We start from the raw sequence: 20,042 nt of genomic DNA on the forward strand, positions 1-20,042 counted from the left end.
ACATATTTACTTTGTGGCCCATTAAATGGATGGTTTGGATCATCCTATGGCGTGGGTCATACAACAACATTTAGGCCCAATCGTAGGCCTCACCCATACTTTTCAAAATGAACTGTACGGCCCACACCATAGGATGATCCAAACTGTCCATTTGATGGGCCACAACGTAAATAGGTTGCGCCCCAAAATATCATTTCCATAGGCTAATCCTAGCCCTCCAATCTAAACAGAAACGGCATATTATGGAAACCTCTAGAGATTGGAGGGTTTTGATTATCCTATTGAAATGATTTTGGGGGCACAACCTATTGACGTTGTTGCCCATCAAATGGACGGCTTGGATCGTCCAATGGTGTGGGCCGTACACTTCATTTTGAAAAATATGTGTGGGGCCTACGATTGGGCCTTAATGTTGTTGTACGACCCACGATAGGATGATCCAAACCATCCATTTAATGGGCCACAAAGTAAATAGGTTGTGCCCCAAAAATCATTTCCATAGGATGATCACAACCCTCCAATCTATAGAGGTATTGTTTGGGTGCGTACCCGATACGCACCCAAAGCATGTATTTTTACACATGTGCGTACCCGGTACGCACCCAAGGCGTACCCGGGTGAACCCACACCCAATACAGATGCTTGGGCCTCCGGAGAGTACCCGTGCTTCCACGGTTTATACCAATATGCTCTTGATTACATCTTGTATCTAAATGCTTACTTTAATTTTTATATTCTCCTTGTATTAGTATATTGTGTTCTTTCAAGTTTCAACTGCCCTAACCTCATATAAGTTTTATAGGCTAGTAGTTTAAGGTATGATTCATTAACCTCCTCCAAATCTTGTATGAGAGCATCTGTGCTTTTATTCCAATGTTGTCAATCCTGCAAAACGGAAGAAACATTTCGTTTCGTTTCAAAAAACGAATCATACCGGTTGGAAATCGGTTCTGATCTGGTCTGTTTTGGTATTGTCTGTCCCGAACACACTGTTTTTTTAATTATAGATCCCCCTCTCCCGCGCACGCGCGCGCGCACACACTGTGTTTCTCAATTCCTTCTACGCTTCTCTACTCGCATTACGGTTTATATATTAGCAATATTTTTTTGTTCGTTCTACTTCCAAAGGTGATTTTCAACTCCCAAAAGCTTCAAGTTCTAATTATTGGGAACTTTAATGACCTTTTACAGCTGTTTGAATATTAAAAGGCAAGAATAGTTATTGGAATTAACAAAACATCGTAGTGCCGATATCAGTAGCCTAAATGTTTCTTTTTCTTAAAGTCGGTTGGTATAATGGTTTCTTGTATTTTCTAAAAAATTCTAATTTTTGAATTTTTAAAAAATTTTAACTGTTAAAAAAGATTCTCCTTCCCTAGTGTCTTAACTATTAAATTCGTTCCACCAGCCAAATTGAACCGCTGAACGAAACAGTATTGACAGCTATGGTCTAGTCTTATTCGCCGTCTTTGCTGGACCAGTTCCTTTCTTTTATAAAAGTATATAGTTGACTTTTACTGGGCATACATCAATTCTCGGATTAGAGTGTATGCAATATCATCTCCTTTGAGTTGGACAGAGACATCTTTGCTCTTGGAGTCTCGATTTCCCTTTAATTTCTCTGTTCAGTTTGTCTTGTGCGGACATTAATATCTCCCATTATTCCCCATCTTTTTATTGGTATAGACTCATTAACTGCAATTTTCAGGTTCTTTTTCTTTCGTGTTGACTTATCGTAGTACCATTCTTATCTTCTCGTTGTTGTCATATGATGTGTAAAACCTGGGGTTTATCATGGTTTCTTTTATATATAAAAGGAAAATGATTGTGAGCTTGAAGCTCATATAGCTTATATGAGCTTGAGGGCCCAAACACATGGGTCCCACATTTTTTGTGGTGATCCAAACCATTTATTTGCAAGGCCCCATCATAGATAGGGTGTGTACCAAAAATCAGCTACATGGGATCATCCTAACCCCTCCAAAAGCGGAGGGCAAAAATGGGCAGATTTGTGGCAAACAATGTCTGTCCATTTTGCCCTCCATTTTTGGGTGGGTTAGGATGATCCTATGGAGCTGATTTTTTGTACACATGCTATCTATGTAAGGGCCTTTCAAATGAATGCTTTGGATCATCCTAACAATGTGGGCCCACATGTGTTTTGGCCCTCAAGCTCATATAAGCTATATGAGCTTCAAGCTCACAATCATTTTCCTCATATATATATAGGAAAAGGATTGTACGCTCGAGTGTACCAAGCTTATGGTACACTCGAGTGCCCAATCACATGTGGGCCCATTTTGTTACGAAGATCCAAAGCATTCATTTGAAAGGCCCTTACATAGATAAGGTGTGTACAAAAAATCAGCTCCATAGGATCATCCTAACCTATCCATTTGTGGAGGGCAAAATGGACAGACTACAAATCTGCCCATTTTTGCCCTCCACTTTTGGAGGGGTTAGGATGATTCAGTGGAGCTGATTTTTGGTACACACCTTATCTATGATAGGGCCTTGCAAATGAATGCTTTGGATCACCACAAAAAATGTGGGACCCATGTGATTGGGCACTCGAGCGTACCATAAGCTTGGTACACTCGAGCGTACAATCCCTTTCCTGATATATATATATATATATAGTCTTCTATTGCACTATAATTTCAATGGTCCATAGTGTTTTTCTTGTCGAATTCATTGCCTCCCTGGTCATTCTATTCATTCCTCTTACCTTCTCATTATATTTTTTCCTGTTACGTATCTCCATCAGCAGGCTATTCTCAAATAGTTATTTGCCATAATCTCTACCTCCACCTATTCGACAAAGTTTGTAGCATTGAATAATTTGTATCCATAGAACATCTGGCGTAACATAGATAATGAATAAATAGGTGGAGGTAGACATTATGGCATATAACTGTTAGAATAAGCCTATTAGGGGCATTCTTATCATTGTAGCCTTCTTTTATTATATAAATACTTCAGTGAGGGGGAGCGTAGCCGTAACTCACTATTCTCTTTTTCCTCTTTCTGACTTAACATGGTATCAGAGCCCCAGGGTTTCCGATCTCTAGGGACAATTGCCAGCCTCCATCTTCTCCATCTCCTCCAACCTCCACCCAAAGCCAAATCCATCTACAGCACCCTAATCCATCTCCTCCAACCGTATGGCACACCATCTTCTCTTATGTACCCATTACGGCTACCGTACGACCTCCCGAGCCCTTCCCCACCCTGTAAACAAACACGACCCCTCCCTGCCCCTTTCCGTAATTAACCCTTGACCTTCCCTCTCCCGTATGTATCTCCCGTCCCCCCTCCCCACCCTCTACACCCCCCCCCTCCCACCCCCCCGTACGATACCCAACCCCCCGTATCCCTCCTCCCAAACCTTTGGGGTCAATTACAATGAGATTGTAAGCCCAATGGTTCCCACCTTGGCATTGCCTTCTTGTTTTGATGATTCCAAACACAAGTTGATGTGTTTATTTTATCTAGTGTGTTTGATGTTTCAAAGTGCATGTATTGGAAATCATGGAATCAAACACCAAAGTCAAGGAAGCATGGATCGTGGCATGAACCAATTAAAGGCATCTCATTGGAAGCCAAAGGAATTCGAAGGCTTGGAGAAATCAAGGAGACATCTTGAAGAGCCAAAAATCAAGAGAATATCCATGGAAGTGACCAAGACATGAAGAGCTTCAAAATTGAAGATTTGCATATGAATGTCTTGAGTTAGATTGTAAGTCTAATCCCACTTGGGTAATCCCTTTAGAGGCACAATTAATCAATCGAGTTTTAAAGGCCTTAACTAAGTTTGAAAATGAATTTGAAAACTTGTGAAAATGTATTTGAAAATCATAGGACTAAAGCCCAAAGACCTTGGCCCAAGAGCTCCTGATGTTTTAAAGTAAAAATAGAATTTTACTCAGGGCCGGTCGACCGCAGTGATTTGGTCGACCGCGGATGTCTTTCTGGAAATCCAGAAGCAATCCAGCTCGGTCGGGCCGGTCGAACGCGAAGAGGTATCTGGACAAAAAAGTATAAAGCCCAGGTAGTCATTGCCGAACGACTGCCATTGGCTCGGTCGACCGCGACGGTAGAAATTTGAAAATAAAAAAGCCTAGCCCGGTACGGGCGGCCGACCGTTGTGGCTCGGTCGACCGCGACGGTCTGGCAATAGAGCCGTTGGGGCTTTCGCAGGTTGACTTTTTCAACCCAGTTTTTTACTGTTTTACCTTCAAACGGTCATATTTGCAAATGGGCTATATATACCTCATTTAAGACCCTTTTAAACAAGAACTCTTTCATTCACAAACATGTTTTAATCTTGTGAAGAGTGATTAAACACCCTTGTGCCTCATTTGGGATATATCTAAAGGGATTAGATCTAGACCTTCAATTTGTACATCTTTTGAGCAAGTTTTATTTGTATAAGCTTGAGAGCTTCATCCACCCTTGAAGAAGGTTTTGTATTTTCATTTTCTTTTACATATTTGTAAATCGGCGAGTGCGAAGGGACACGGAGCCATCCCAAGAGCGAGTGCAAGGAGACGCGGAGCTTTCTCCGGTTCGTGGCAAGTCTTGCGAGGCGGAGCCGAACCAAGTTGTAATTGGGTTGATTCCTCGCTATTAAAGGAATCCGTAGTGAAGGCATCAACGGTTTTGTTGGTGGAGTGGAGTAGGTCCGAGGTTGGGACCGAACCACTTAAAAATCTCGGTGCACTCTCTTTACCCTTGCTCTTTATTTTGTGTTGTGCATTGGAATTTTACTTTGTGTGCTTGATTGTTTATTTGCCATTTGATTTCGCTTCCGCATTTGTTTTTGGCAAGAATTTTTTTAATACGCAATTCCCCCCCCTCTTGGGTTGCCATCACCCCTGGGATTTCAGAGACCTTCAGCCCAATCGCCAAGATCCCTTCAGTTCATGCTCTTCTCTCTTGTAGTCAATAATTGTTGGACTCTTCATCAGTTAGATGTGAAGAATGCGTTTTTACATGGCGACCTCCTCTCCATGAGGAGGTTTATATGGAGCAGCCTCCAAGGTATGCTGCTCAGGGGGAGATGCCCTCCTCTGTCTGCGCCTGAAGAAATCTTTGTATGGCTTGAAACAATTTCCACGAGCATGGTTTGGGAGATTCAGTGAGGCCATTATGCGGTTTGGCCTGAGGCAGTGTGCAGTAGATCACTCAGTATTCAGTCATCAGCCCTCAACAGGGTGCATTCTATTGATTGTGTATGTTGACGACATCATCATTACAGGTAGTAATTCAAGGGGAATACAGAAACTGCAGACCTTCTTACAAAAAGAGTTTGCTAGAAAAGACTTGGGATGTCTTAGATATTTTCTTGGGATAGAGGTGGCATGCTCCTCTCATGACTTGTCTCTATCACAGAGGAAATATGTTTTGGATCTGTTGGAAGAGACATGGAATCTTAGAGTAAAACCTGTATATGTACCTATGGATCCCAATGTAAAACTAGTTCCATAAGGAGATCTGTTAGAACTTAGAAGACCCTGGCAAGTATAGAAGACTAGTGGGTAAGCTGATACTCGTCCTGATATATCTTATGCTGTAGGGGTGGTCAGCCAGTACATGAGTTTCCCACGTACCTCACACTGGAGTGCAGTGGTTCAAATCCTGAAATACCTGAAGGGTGCACCTGGAAAGGGCCTAGTATTCAAGAGACATGGTCATATGCGAACTGAGAGATTATGTGATGCTGATTGGGCTGGATCTCCTGTAGATAGGAGATCAACTACCGGGTATTGTACTTTTGTAGGAGGTTACCTGGTATCATGGAAGAGCAAAAAGCAAGATGTCATTGGAAAGTCAAGTGCTGAGGCAGAATACAAAGCGATGGCACACACGAGTTCAGAGATTATCTGGTTGAGATCACTTTTATCTGAGATTAGGATTGTTTCTTCATCACCCTCACAGTTGTATTGTAACAAAGCTGCCATCTACATTGCAACTAATCCAGTCTTCCATGAGCGTACAAAGCACATTGAAGTCAATTGTCAGTTCATTCGTCAGAGGATTCAGAAAGGGGAGATATGTACTGTATTTACTCGTTCTGCAAATCAGTTGGCTGATATGTTCACAAAGCCTTTGAATAAAGCAAAGTTGAGCGATATTTGTAACAAGCTAGGAATGTATAATTTATACATTCCAGCTTGAGGGGGAGTGTTAGAATAAGCCTATTAGGGGCATTCTTGTCATTGTAGCTTCTTTTATTATATAAATACTTCAGTGAGGGGGAGCGTAGCCCTAGCTCACTATTCTCTTTTTCCTCTCTCGCACGTAACAATAACTATTGAGAATAGGTGGAGGTAGAGATTAGGGCATATAACTATTAGTTATATGCCCTAATCTCTACCTCCACCTATTCAATAGTTATATGCCATAATCTCTACCTCCACAATGCTGTTGCATCATGGCTAAGGAACTGTGATTGGTCATTTTGGTTGCTATAAATGCTTTCCTATTCCATTTCAAAAAAAAATGTTTTCTTATTTCATTCGGAGGCCATCATTAGTTGGCCCGCAACCCCAGTTTTTACTACAACTTTTATAGAAATTTATCTCATTTCTGTAGTGTATGTGTCCTTGCTGAATGCTGATTTTTATTTTAAACCACTAAAATTGGATCTTCACATCACCATCAAAGACCTGTTCCCATCTTTACAGTTACTAGGACATGAAAGATACTGTTTTTTTGAGATAATATTTATGATTTGAGCTCAACATTGAAGAGAAGATTGCATAGGAAACTGTAATATGCAAATGACATTCTGGGAAATGAATTGTGGTTGGTGAATCTATGACATATGGTACTGTGCAAGCACTTGCCACTTTATTTTCTTTTATGTGGTTGTATATGGCATTGCAACAGATGCTAGGAATATGATTTAGGTTTCTGCTGGGACATCTGGAACCAATTGATTTTTTTATTTTTTTTCAACCTGAGATCAGTCAAAGAATTCCATATTTTATTGTCTCAAATTTCGGATTAAAAATGGCTTCTTCCAATGCAGGCAAAAAGTTGGCTGAAAGCATCATCAGAGAAAAACTTGCAGCATGTGTTAACCGAGTGCCAGGCATGTTCCTTAACAGCATCCTTAGATTACTTTATTAACTTGCCCTGCTCATAACAGTCAAATACAAATTAATTCTATTTATGGACCCTTTATCTACTACCAATGGATTGACTTCCAGTTCCTGTGTGATCTTTCTTACGAAACAATTATTAAATGCCTTGAAGAGTGTTGCTTACTCTTTTTGAAAAAAAAAAAAGAAGCCTTGCTCACGAAAGGTTGCATTCAACTGATAAGGAGCATACTCTTTCTCTTTTTTATTTCTCTTTATTTATTTTTTTGAAATGGATCTTTATAAGTTAGTAGGGACTTTTCTATGGGAAGTGATATACTCAATTAATAACAAGGGAATTGTAAGTAATATATATCCAAGGTACAGTATGTGATAAAGAAACGAATTCATATGATAGAATAATCATTTCTGAATAGTATTTTCTTTTATTTCAAATGCCATCTAGGCTTGCATTCATATGTCATCTAGCATTTATCCACAACTGACATGGACTTAAACGGGTATGCGGTGAGCATGTGGCTTCTAGAAATCACTTTCACTTATTCCTAGTAAAGACGGGCTAATGGGTGCCAAGGATTTGAGGTTGGTAAGCTTGGTGGGTAGCCTTTACAAGATTATAGTAAAACAGTATTGACGACGACAAGGAAGGTTGTCGGACGATGTGATGTTATCTTACCTTCTCAAGGGGACATTTGGAAGGGAAGAGATCATGGATTCCTCACAGCTAATGACTACTTAGAGACTAGTAAGATTGAGGAAAAGTTGGGTATCTCAACATTAATATGGAAAAAAACGCTGATCATGTTGATTGGATTTTTTTGGAGTATCTAATGGAGAGAACAGAGAGCGGGAGACTGGGTATTCTTTATAAAAGTGATATGGCAATAGCTTGTGACCATGTTGAGTGGGGTTTGTTGGACTACTTTTAGGGGAAGAATTCTTTTGAAAGGAACCTTTTTGGGAGAATGGCCTCCGGGAAAAAGTGGAGAAAATGGATTGCGACTTGCTTGCCTACAACTTCAGTTTCTATCCTTTTCAACGGTGGCATGATTGGTTATTCCATAAGCTCGAGTGAGCTAAGGGAATCCTCTTTTATTTCCTCCACTGTTGTGGGAGAATCCTTATCTTTAGCAAGGCAAATGATCAGTGTCTCAACGAAGGTTTCCTTACGAGGAACTCATTCTTCTCATACATACAATCTGTGGATGATAAGTTAATATGTTGTGGTTTGTGACTGTCCTCAGCTTCAAGTTTATATTGACAAAAACCATCATCGTGGGAATGAAAGTGGAGCTGAATAGGCTTTTTGCCTCACGGGGTTTTGGGAACGTGAGGTTGAAAACTTGGCTTGGTTATATCTTGGCTTGCCTTCTCCCCAAATTCCACCAAAATGGTGAAAGATGGGGAGAAGATTAGATGAGGGAACATTGTTGGCACGTAGGAAAAAAAGGTAATAATGATGTCTGGAGGATGACTAGTGGTCAAAGGGGGGCAACCAAACATGCTTTGGGCGAAACGCGATAGCTTCCACATATGAGCAACCAAACAGAGCATTATTGAAAAATTGGAGATAAAGATTGCTTTATGGGAGTCGTTGCCTGTACGGATCTGGCAGTTCTGGTTAGTTCTAGGAGCTAGTGTCCTGTAAACACTAAGCATTTTGCACTCACATGTTAGCGACTAGAATATGTTTCTGTACAGTCTCTGATCATATGAAATGCTACTGGTGATTAGTAATACATTCTATTGTCGTGAATTTTGAAGATTTTGTCTGTAATTGTTACTACCATTCTTACATTTGCATTTTGCAATTGCAGGTATCGAATCAGTTTATTTCTGGGATAACAAGGTAGAATTCCAAGCCCATGAATCATAAATCATTACCATTAATATACTAAGAAGATTAGTGCCCTCTGCATTCATAATCTTCTGCACTCCTGCACCCATGTACACTACGCATGCATGGGAATCACAGAAGCACACAACCAGGAAGAGTTTTTTTTTTTGATGACATAGGGTTTCCCCACCCCAATTTTAGATGGGACTAATCCCTATGGATGCATACAATCACCCATAAACCACGTGCATCGGGTAAAAGACAAATGGTTCAAAGAAGGCTTAAACATATAATTTTTGTTGCTTGTTATATCCTGTATCAGATTCAAACAGATTCCGAGGAACTGCTTATAATCAAGACAAGGGAGTCCCTCCTGGAGGCCTTGACTGAGCATGTAAAAGCAAACCACGAATATGAGTAAGTTCAACACTTCCCACCTTTCCCTAGCAAGTTCTACAATATCTGTTGCTCTGTCAGTTTAGACAGCCAACGTGATCAATGCACTAGGATCATATCCCCTGCGACCTTGGTCACAAAAGAATACATTTTGATCCATGTTGGCTTCATCAAGTGGCTAATATGATGCACCTTTTACTAATTGCAACACCTTTCCCTAGCAAGTTCTACAATATCAGTTGCTCTGTCATTTTAGACCGCCAACATGGTCAATGCACTAGGATCATATCCCCTGCGACCTTGGTCACAAAAGAATACATTTTGATGCATGTTGGCTTCATCAAGTGGCTAATATGATGCACCTTTTATACTAATTGCAACCATTTTCTTCTATCTGTTCTCAGAGTTCCCGAAGTCATTTCCATGCCAATCACTGGTGGTAATCTCAAGTACTTGGAATGGATCAAAAACAGCACAAGGGGAGACTGAGCTGATTCTACAAGGGATGGCAGAGCCTATTTGAAATCTTTGCAAATCATGAACTCACATGTTCAGTTCAAATATTAGGCATGAGCGTTTTATGTAGACAGACATGTTTGTCATATAAGGATATTACAGACAAATGACATTAAAGTCCACCTCCGTCAAGGAGAATAAACACCCAGCTTATCAGATCTTCTATGGTTCATCTAGCTGCTCCTGCAACATTATTATTTGCTTTGGTTAGATTTCATAACTCACAAAACTGTTTTTTTTTTTTTTTTGGGTAAAATCTGAAGAGGGGCTGCTGGTCATAAGTTGTATTTTACCTGAACATCGGAAGTCCAGAGTGTGAGATTGTCCCTCAAGAGTTGCATGATAAGAGTGCTGTCCTTGTAGGACTCTTCACCTAATGTGTCCAGTTCAGCGATGGCTTCCTCAAATGCCTGCGTACGGGATGAGAAAGAGATATCAGTAGTCAATCAAAATCAGCTTAAATTTGCTGGTATAGCTGTGGTGTATCACAAGGACCAAGGCTTTTAAAAGTGGCCCTTCATGAGAAATCAGCTATGGAAGAACGGATTAATGCTCCATTGCTTACAGCTCACATCCATGTTCTATTTCTCACACATATTGTGCGTTTTGGTACAAGTGTTCCTTCAAGTATGCAACTGTATAATTGTTTGGCTTCTCAGTCTATGTAGAAGGCATATACACCTGGGGCTGAAGTCAAATAAAGTAAAATACTAACATATAACGTATGACAACACATAAATACAAGGTTTTGTTATTGTTAAGCGTCCCTAACCCTGCACTAATTTGATTGGAGAAGATTAGTAAACCATTAAGGGCATCTAATTTTTCTACAGAAATGGTTATAAAATGTTGGGGCCCACCCCATCATAGCATGAGGTGTAAAATAGTGGGCCCACCAAATCAAGCGTAAAATGGTCACGCTTGGGTATAAAGTGTTAGGCCCCACCCTATCAAAATAAAACATGAAGTATAACGAAAAGGATTTCCAATATAAAAAAATTCTTGGAAAGAAACATGCTTAGTATATATTATTGATAGATAAACAATCCAGTAGAAACTAGGGATAGTATAAAGCATGCAAACTAAACAAACATTAACTACAAACAGGACCAAACAATAATAGCTCGTAAACATGGACTTACTTACATTGTGTGAATAAAGATGGTTTTAAAACCATGGTTTAAAATTTCGGTTTCGCACCGAAAACCGAAATTTCGGCAAAATCCGAAATTTCGGTCCGAAATTTGGTAATTTGGTTCAAAATTCCGGACCGAAATTCCGAAATTTAGGTCGAAATTTTGTAACACTTTTTAAAAATAAATAAATAATGGCATTTAATAGAAATTTCGATCGAAATTTGGTAATTTGGTTCAAAATTCCGGACCGAAATTCCGAAATTTAGGTCGAAATTTTGTAACACTTTTTAAAAATAAATAAATAATGGCATTTAATAGAAATTTCGGTCCGAAATTTGGTAAATGGCAAAAAATGAAATTTCAGTTTCAGCACCAAAATCCAAAATTTCGGATTTGGGTCGAAATTTAAAACCATGTTTAAAACATCAACTGCACATATGACTTGAAAATATGTGATTGCAATTTCAAATAACAAACTTCTAAGTGACCATGACCCTAGTAAGGACAAATTGGTCACATTGTGTGAGTACAGACCTGTATATCCAGAGTTGACCTGAACACACGCTGGTACACTACATGTTGTTGGCCTAAACACAGGCCGGTACACTGTACAAGTTTCGTTCCAACTTCTGTACAGGTCAATAGCACCCGCAGGGAATGGAATAAAAAACTATGGTCCAGTCAAAAGTAGCTTCGTTTCAACCTTCTGATGATACTCTCACTTTGGGTGTTGAATGAGGTTGCTAACAGACTCATCTCGGTGGAATGTCTCAAATGTTTGGATCTTGCAGAATGGGTGCATTTTAGTCCAGACGAGGTATCATTTTTTTTTTTCCAACAGGAACTAAATTTTAGGGCGCATACCAGTATGCGTGGGAATTTATGCAGTGAGGCCTACCCCAGCTTAAGGTGTGTTTGATGTGTAGCACTTATAAAGCCCGCAACTTGAATACTTGACGAGAAATTACTCTCTTTTTTTGTGGTTGAAGATTAAGGATGGGATTCCAATGTCTTTCTAAGTTCAAGGCTCATTAAAACACACACATTCATTTATCATTGGAAAATTCATCACTGCAACCCAAAGGGGATTTCTTAGATATGTGAAGAATGTATAGATACATCAGCAAAGCACTAAATACTAACTACAAATTCAACCAAGGTATGTGAAGAATGTATAGATACATCAACAAAGCACTAAATACTAACTACAAATTCAACCAAGGTACCTACATAGACAAAATATATTAACACGGAAATAAATTCACTGAAGCAAGTTTTACTAAATCCCAACAATGGAAATGTAGTCACTTATTCCAAAGACAAGGAAGATAATGATGGTGGTAAATGGGACATGCAAGCTTCTTCACAAGGCAATGGAAGAGACTGTTATGGAATATGACTTGGTGGGGGAGGTCTCCTTTGCCTTGAATGCCTTCAAATTTTCCTATTACGAAGAGTCGTTTATGTGCAGCAACTTGTGCAGCAACTTCTTCTGGAAGGAAAACCATTGACTATGAGAATGACCGGTGATTGACTCTTGATGCTCGCATGACATGACTCGCAACCAAAATAAGTTTGTGTGGAGATTGTGAAAGTACGATGGAAATTATGAAGTTGTCACCGACTCAGCTAACAACTCTGCTGCGAAGGATGTTGGAGCGTGTGAAGGTTTTAGAAGGAAAGAGCATTCTCAAAGATGTGTACGATGTTTCTAGAATGACAAAGAATCTGGTATCGGTACCCGCAGATCAAAACGGCAAGCCAATACGTTTTATTTGGACGGGATGATATTATGGTGTTCGACAAGGTAGACATCTCTGACAACCCGGTCATGCATGGGAAGCGGATGGAGGCAATGTGCGTACTATTAGCAAAAACATCCAATGTTGATAAAGCTCGCCGCAACGAGAAATGCACGCCTTTGCTCATGTCACATATGACAAGTTGAAAATCATGGCAAGACAAAAACTTGTTAGAGGACTTCCACTTCTCGAGCACGGTTGTAGTATCGTGTATGCTGGATGGCAGTTCGGCAAAGCACAAAGCCAACCTTTCGATCAATTAGAGTTACACTCAAAGCAGCCATTGGAGTTGCTACATTCCGATGTATGTGGTCCAATGAAGCAAAAGTCTCTAAGTGGAGAAGCGCTATGTTTATTTTAGCTGATGATTTCTCAAGATACATGTGGGAATATTCTTACAAGAGAAATTAGAGGTCTTTGAAAAGCTCAAAGACTTTGGTGAACGCAAAGGAGATCAAACATGCTTTAAAATTGGTTGCTCAAGAACTGATAACGGTGGGGAACACTTTCCAATTCTTCTCCACCTACCTAAGGCCTAAGTCACAAGTATCGTTCTCAAAAATTTCCCGCCAAGGAAAAATCTCAGGATATATTAAATATTTTTATTCTTTCGAGCTTATAATGGGAAAAAACGATGACAATAAAATTATTTTAAAAAATCGCAATATTAATGGGATTTTTTTTTTTTTAATGGTAAAGTAATTAATTATATATATGAGAAAAGGAAGGGAATATACAAGGAGGACCGTGAAAGTCCGGCCCAAGGGAGAAACAATAAGAAAAGACAAACAAATAAGATACAAAAAACAAAAAAACAAAACTCTCGAGGAAGGAAATCAAAAAGCTCTAGCGCCTGCCTCTCAACTCCATCCTTGGCAAGTCAATCAACTCCGGTGTTAGCGGATCTTTTGACATGCTAAAAGGTTACCTCCGACCTGCCAATTCGATCCCTGATCTCATCAAACCATCGAACAAATCTCCAGGTGAAGGATTTACTACCCTTCAACCACCAAATAACATTACTCGTGTCGCCCTCCACTATTATCTTAGATAAATCAAGAGACTCAAAAGACCTAATGCCCTGGAGAGCCGCTCTAACTTCTGCCTCATTAGAATCAGCAGATCCATCTGGACCAGAGAACGCCCAAACAGTAGCCCTCTCCTCATCTCTAAGAATATTATTGGGATATTATCGTGATATTTCTCACGGTAAATGATATAGATGAAAATATCGCTATATTTTTAAAATCTTGGGATTAGGTCGCTTAGTCAAAAGTTTGTGATATTTGAAAAAATCGGAGATAGTTGAGACTATGCCTAAAATGTTAAGATCATAAGACAATTCACCTGTGGCGACATCCCATAACAAAACGGAGTTGCGGAGAGGAAGAATATAAATCTAATGGAGATGTGCCGGAACATAAATACATGGAAGGAATGTCCGTTCTCAATGCTGGGTATAATGGTTGTACACGGTTGCACACATGACCAACTGGCTGCCCCAACAACTCAGCTATGAGTAACCTTTCAAAACCTTACTGAAAGGAGGCCATCACTTAAGCACTTCAAAGTGTTCGGTTGTCTGCTACGTGCTCATGCAAAAGCAAAGATGGATAAAGTGGTAGTTCGAGCCTTGTTCATTGGTTATGACGAACAAAGAAAGGGGTAGAGATGCATAGATCCAACTACAAAAATGAACTAATGTGTCAAGAGATGGGTTCAATGAAATATCATGGTGGTTTGTAGCATGTTTTAAATTTCGGCCGAAATATTTCGGTTTCGTTGGAAAACGAAACGAAATCCACATTGAGTTGGAAAAGTACCAAATTTCGGCTGAAACGTTTCGGAAATTTCGGCCGAAAAGTTTCGTTTCGGTGAAATTTAGGTGAAATTTTGGTGAAACGTTTCGGTGAAGTACAAAATTTCACCCCAAATTTCGAAATTTCAGAAATTTAGGTGAAATTTTTACAAGATTTCGTCCGAAATTTCATACCGAAACCGAGATTTAAAACCTTGGTTTGTAGAAGATACTACACTTCCAAGCTCACATGATCCTACTGCAAGTTAAAAGATATTGGATTCATTAATGATACCACAAGAAAATCATGATCAAGAATCAAAAAGGATGGAAATCTCATTGGATCTCTCATAGATAGTACAAGAAGAGTCAGAATTAGTGCAATAGCCACATCAAAGCTCAACTATGGCCCCACAAAATGGTAATCTGATGAGCAAAACATCTAGTCCATGGATGAGTGGAAAAGGGCCAACAATGAAAAAGATGCTCGAGTCTCACCAGAAGATTTGCGGCCATCACAACTAGAAGTGCTTGAGGAACATGACATCAATGCTCCCAAAACATGGAGATCAACTACATATTCGGAAGGAGAACCTAAAGTATGTGAATGTGGCATATACTCAAGAAATGTCCACCATACAATGTGACATCTCAAAAGATCATAAGTTGGAGGAACCAACCTCTTTTGAGGAGGCAAAAGACATCAAACATCAAGTAGTGGCGAATCACTATGATCGAGATCACAGCATTGAGAAAGAATGAAATATGAGATCTTGTCCCACCTACATCAAACATGAAGCCCATTCTTGCAAGTGGGTGTTCAAAGTGAAGCGCAAGGCAGACGGGTCGATTGGTTAATACAAGACGAGACTCGTCGCGCAAGGTTTTCCCAAACAATATGGGATAGAGTTCGATGAGACGTTTAATCTTATGGCAAAGATCAGATCCATTCGTGTGTTGATAGCATTGACGGCAACCATGGCAGTTGTGGCAGATTGACGTGAAAAATGTGTTTCTCTATGGGGAACTTGATAAGGAGATCGTCATGGTCCAACCACAAGGATTTGAATGTCTGAAAAATCCAAGATATGTGTGCAAGCTAAGGCAAGCTAAGGAAGGAATCGTATGGCTTAAAGCAAGCACCATGTTCTTGGTATGAGAAGATCTCAAAGTTAATGGTGTTCAGTGGATACACCATAGCACCAGCAAACTCCACCTCGCACGTGAAGAAGATAGGAACATATGTGGTCATTGTCCTTGTCTACGTTGATGATCTCAGCATTTATCATTACAGAGGATGCTATCGAGGTAATCAAAATCATACGTAAACATCTCGTTGGGTGATTTGAAATGAAGGATCACTGCATTGGATTGGGGATTTGGAGGTGATCTATAGACCCATGGGTCTATTCTCTCTCCCTCTTTTTTTTTTAATGAATATCATATTCTTCATTAGAAAAATAGAAGCGCTCCCAACCGAGTTGGTCAGGGGAGCAAAAAAAAAAAAAAAAGGATACAAAGGAAAAACAAGAATGTGAAAAAAAAAAAAAAAAAAAAAAAACCAATGCGAAGCAAAGTATTGAGGAAAAAAATCAAAGATCTCCAAGGGTGCCTGATCGGGCAAGACGATCAGCCTCGCCATTCGCAGGTCTCCGGATCCTAGGTTTGCATCAAGTTCCTACTCATCCTTTAAATATCTAAAAGCTTCCATGCCAAAAGTTTTCTAAAAAACATCATGCCCCCATCCTTTTCACCTACCAAAAACTTCAACAATCAATGCCAACCATAAGGAAGAACATCTACTGCAGTTCTTCAAGAAGAATATCCAAGGCCCGTCACTTGTAGGAGCTGCAGACACCCGCTCCTTGGATCCATCCTCCATCAGCACGGACCAAGAATAGCAATAAGCAAGATTAAGTTTTTCCTCAGTCCAAGCTCCTTCTCCCTCACTGCAGGCTATCATCAATTCCTTCCAAATAGCAAACAATAAACTCCTTCCAAAAAACAAACCATCCACAACCAAAACCATGAAAAGCCCATAAACTCTTCTTGAACCCTCTACCAATCTTGAACCCTACACCTCATGGCAACAGAGCATCTATTGGCTCAAACCACTGGAGCATGTAGGAGATTGGTAGCCGATAAACTTTTCAAGCAATAGTGCAACAGGCAATGCTAACAAGGAGCTCAACCAGCATTCGATTCAAGCAATTGTACAATAGAATATGCTAACAAGGAGGTCAACCAATGTTGGAATCATGCTATAGACATAACATTACAAAACTCAAATTCACTTGCGCTCCACATATTGCACTTGTTCTACCTTTGACATCGACATCTAGCTATTAAAAATAGCATATAATTCTATATATATATATGAGAAAACTGTTGGCGAGCTTAAGCGCACCATTTTTTTGGTGCGCTTAAGTTGTTATAACGCCTCCCATTGGTGCGCTTAAGCAGGACCCAAACATTTAAACGAATGGGAGGCGTTATAACAACTTAAGCGCACCCAAAAAATGGTGAGCCAACAGTTCTCTCTCTCTCTCTCTCTCTCTCTCTCTCTCTCTCTCTCTCTCTCTCTCTCTATATATATATATATATATATATATATATAGCAGCAGAAAGAAGAAAACAAAACCGAACCTGTTTCGCCATGCTACAAGCTTTCTCTGAGGAATTCAGGATCTCATAGTAGAACACCGAGAAATTGAGCGCCAGCCCCAGCCTGATCGGATGCGTCGGTGCGAGATCAGCCGCTGCAATATCCTTCAAAACCAACAAAAAAAACACTATACTAACAGTACATCTATGAAAAGTACACTAACAGTACATCTATGAAAAATTAAGTGTAGGCAGCCTCCTTTCTCTGGTATTATTTATGTTTGAAATGGATCTCATATTAGACCAAGGCCTAAAGATTGTAACCAACTATGAGAAGGGTCCAATTTAAAAAGGAAAAAATATATATAATCGAAAAACATCAACACCCTAAACTAGACATCAGTATTTTGCCCTACTTCCGAGAAACAGCAAAAAAACCACTATGAACCCTAGAAGAAAGGATAAAAAGAGAAGAAACCCTATCTCTGGTATCATTTAGGTTTGAAATGGATCTGATATTAGACAAAGGGCTAAAGATTGTATCGCACTATGAGAAGCGTCCGCTTTAAAAGGAAAAAAAAAACATATAAACGAAACAATCAAAACCCCAAACTAGAGAAGTATTTTGCCCTAATTTCGTGAAACAGCCAAAAACCACCATAAACCCTAGAAGATCCCTACCCTAGACATAAGTATTTTGCCCTAATTGCATAAAACAGCAAAAAAGGGAAAAAAAAATGGAAGAGAGAGAGAGAGAGAGAGAGAGAGAGAGAGAGAGAGAGAGAGAGAGAGAGCCTATAAACCGTAGAAGAAGGGGTTAATAAAACAATAAGAAGAAGAAACCCTAAGAGTGAGTACCTGAGCGGCCTTAGCTAGGCATAAGTATTCTGCCCTAATTCCGTGAAATAGCAAAAAAACAGTATAAAGCATAGAAAAAAACAGAAGAAACCCTAACCATTCATACCTGAGCAGCCTTATAAGCGAGCATAGTATCCTCAGCAGCCTCTTTCCGCTCAGATCCAACCTTAAATTCAGCAAGATATCGATGATAATCCCCTTTCATCTTCAAATAAAACACCTTCGATTCGCTAACATTAGAAGATGGAATCAGATGAGAATCCAAGATCTTAAGAATTCCCGCACAGACCTCAGTGAGCTCAGTTTCAACTAGGGCACGATAATCCTTAACAAGAGCCACATGTTCTTCGTTCTTACGACCCTCCTCTTTCTGCTCAATCGAAGATACAATTCGCCAAGCCGCACGACGAGATCCGATCACGTTCTTGTATGCGACTGAGAGGAGATTTCGCTCCTCGACAGTGAGTTCACCGGAGCAAGATGATTCCACTACGAGTTTTCCCATGAAGCTCACCATCTCTTCATAGCGCTCCGCTTGTTCTGCGAGCTTGGCTAGGTACACGTATTGGTCTCTGGTTAGGTTATCTGGAATTGCTACGGGCGCCATTAGAGGGAGAGAGAGAGAGAGGGTTTTGAGGGTTCTGGGTTATAAATGGTTTTTGAGGTTTAGATGGGGTTCTTATGGGTTTTATCTGAAACCTTTGGACTGTAATCTGACTTTTGAGGAGGAGAAAAAGAGAGAGAGGGGGCCGTCAGATGCGGAGTCTTGAAAGTCTGATATACGGGAACTCCGGCGGATTTGTTGTTTGCGTCTTGGGGTGTCAATGGACCTTCATAACCCGATGGACCCCCAATCGGAAAAACCTACCGGATCTAGACAACCAACAAAAGCCCGTGCCACAGTCCTAAATCCATTTTTTTATACTAATTTACTAAAATACCTTCTGATTTTGTGTGAGTGAAAGTATTGTTTTAGTGGTATTTTGGTAAAAATCAGCCGTTTACATTTTTTTGAATAGGGATAATTACATTTACACCCCCTCTAGTTTACACATCCACTTCCACCCCTATAGTTTAAAACATGACAAATACACCCCTGTAGTTTCAATTTGTTTAAGGTTTGCCCCCTCAACTGAAGGTTCGTCCATAGATTGAAGGGTTATGATGATCCGATGGAGCTGATTTTTAGGGCACACCCTATCTATGTCACGACTCATCAAATGAGCGCTTTGGATCATCCAAATAATGTGGGCCCATACCCGAATCCAAAGCATTTGGTAGTGTTTGGACTTAGATAAGGGTTTATCGGTCATTGTTGAAAATAATAGGGTGATTTTGTCATTAAAATGTTTATTTATGTTTAAGTAGGGTAAGTGAGTCGATAGGAAGAGTTGTTAGGAAGCTCCATGACATAGGAGTGTCTTCCTAGCAGCTCTCGGAGGAATTACATTCTGTGTAGCTTTCATGTGGTGATGGGTCCAAAATCTGCAACCAATCGGCTGTTGACATGTGGCCCTCACAGGGACCACTGCAAAGCCAACACCTGTCCCTGCTAGGTATGACACCTAGACCAATCGGGGACTTCCACCTGCCCCTCCTAGGTATGAAACCTGGTCCATACAGGGGCTACCACCTGTCCTAGACAGGTGGCTCAGAATCACTATAAATAGCCTTCACTTGTGCTAAGGTGAGGGATCTGAGATCAAAACTCTAAGCTTTTTGCTCTGACATTGCTCTGTACTCCTGCTCATACTGACTTGAGTGTCGAAGCGCCCGTCCGGAGCACCACTCCGGGTTGGCCTTCTGACCCTTTGTATTCTTGTCTGTACCCTTGTGCAGCGCAGGACTCCATTAGCCCTTCAGCTGTGGCTTGCCAGATCAGCCCTTCCGACCCTATCATAATCTGTTACCAATTTTAGATCTAACGCTCAAGTTCAGGTGCACCGAGGGGAAGGAAAAAGACCCATTTTCCATAGTTTCACCAAG

The 20,042-nt window shown here is 40.2% G+C and overlaps 2 protein-coding genes across 3 annotated transcripts in view; one reads left to right on the plus strand and one right to left on the minus strand.

The window, feature by feature from the left end:
* The window catches only part of CUTA (Nitrogen regulatory PII-like, alpha/beta), a 22,336-nt gene extending 12,302 nt beyond the window's left edge, over positions 1-10,034 (plus strand). For both annotated transcript variants that reach the window (XM_077356628.1, XM_077356627.1), the window contains 4 exons: positions 7,037-7,099; positions 8,927-8,958; positions 9,269-9,363; positions 9,747-10,034. In XM_077356628.1, the coding sequence (XP_077212743.1) occupies positions 7,037-7,099; positions 8,927-8,958; positions 9,269-9,363; positions 9,747-9,831 (275 nt within the window). In that variant the 3' untranslated portion in view covers positions 9,832-10,034. The remainder of the gene's footprint in view (positions 1-7,036; positions 7,100-8,926; positions 8,959-9,268; positions 9,364-9,746) is intronic.
* On the minus strand, positions 9,837-18,878 carry LOC143847842 (14-3-3 protein 1). The gene is made up of 4 exons (XM_077356629.1): positions 18,163-18,878; positions 17,241-17,363; positions 10,152-10,268; positions 9,837-10,041 (listed from the first exon to the last, which is right to left on the minus strand). Exons 1-4 carry the CDS (start codon positions 18,661-18,663, stop codon positions 10,021-10,023), a joined length of 762 nt encoding a protein of 253 aa, XP_077212744.1. The 5' UTR covers positions 18,664-18,878; the 3' UTR covers positions 9,837-10,020.
* Positions 18,879-20,042: the final 1,164 nt, after the last annotated feature.

This window comes from Tasmannia lanceolata, unplaced genomic scaffold (assembly GCF_043159265.1).
Source record: "Tasmannia lanceolata isolate RefF3 unplaced genomic scaffold, GAP_Taslan_0.1 ptg000016l, whole genome shotgun sequence".
Classification (NCBI taxonomy): Eukaryota; Viridiplantae; Streptophyta; class Magnoliopsida; order Canellales; family Winteraceae; genus Tasmannia; species Tasmannia lanceolata.

Coding starts and splice junctions, on each gene's coding strand:
- LOC143847842 (XM_077356629.1), bottom strand. CDS start 18,663: ATGGCGCCCGTAGCAATTCCAGATAACCTAACCAGAGACCAATACGTG. Junction 10,269..17,240: donor CTTGTAGCATGGCGAAACAG/GTTCGGTTTTGT, acceptor TCCCGTACGCAG/GCATTTGAGGAAGCCATCGC. Junction 10,042..10,151: donor TCTGGACTTCCGATGTTCAG/GTAAAATACAAC, acceptor ATAATGTTGCAG/GAGCAGCTAGATGAACCATA.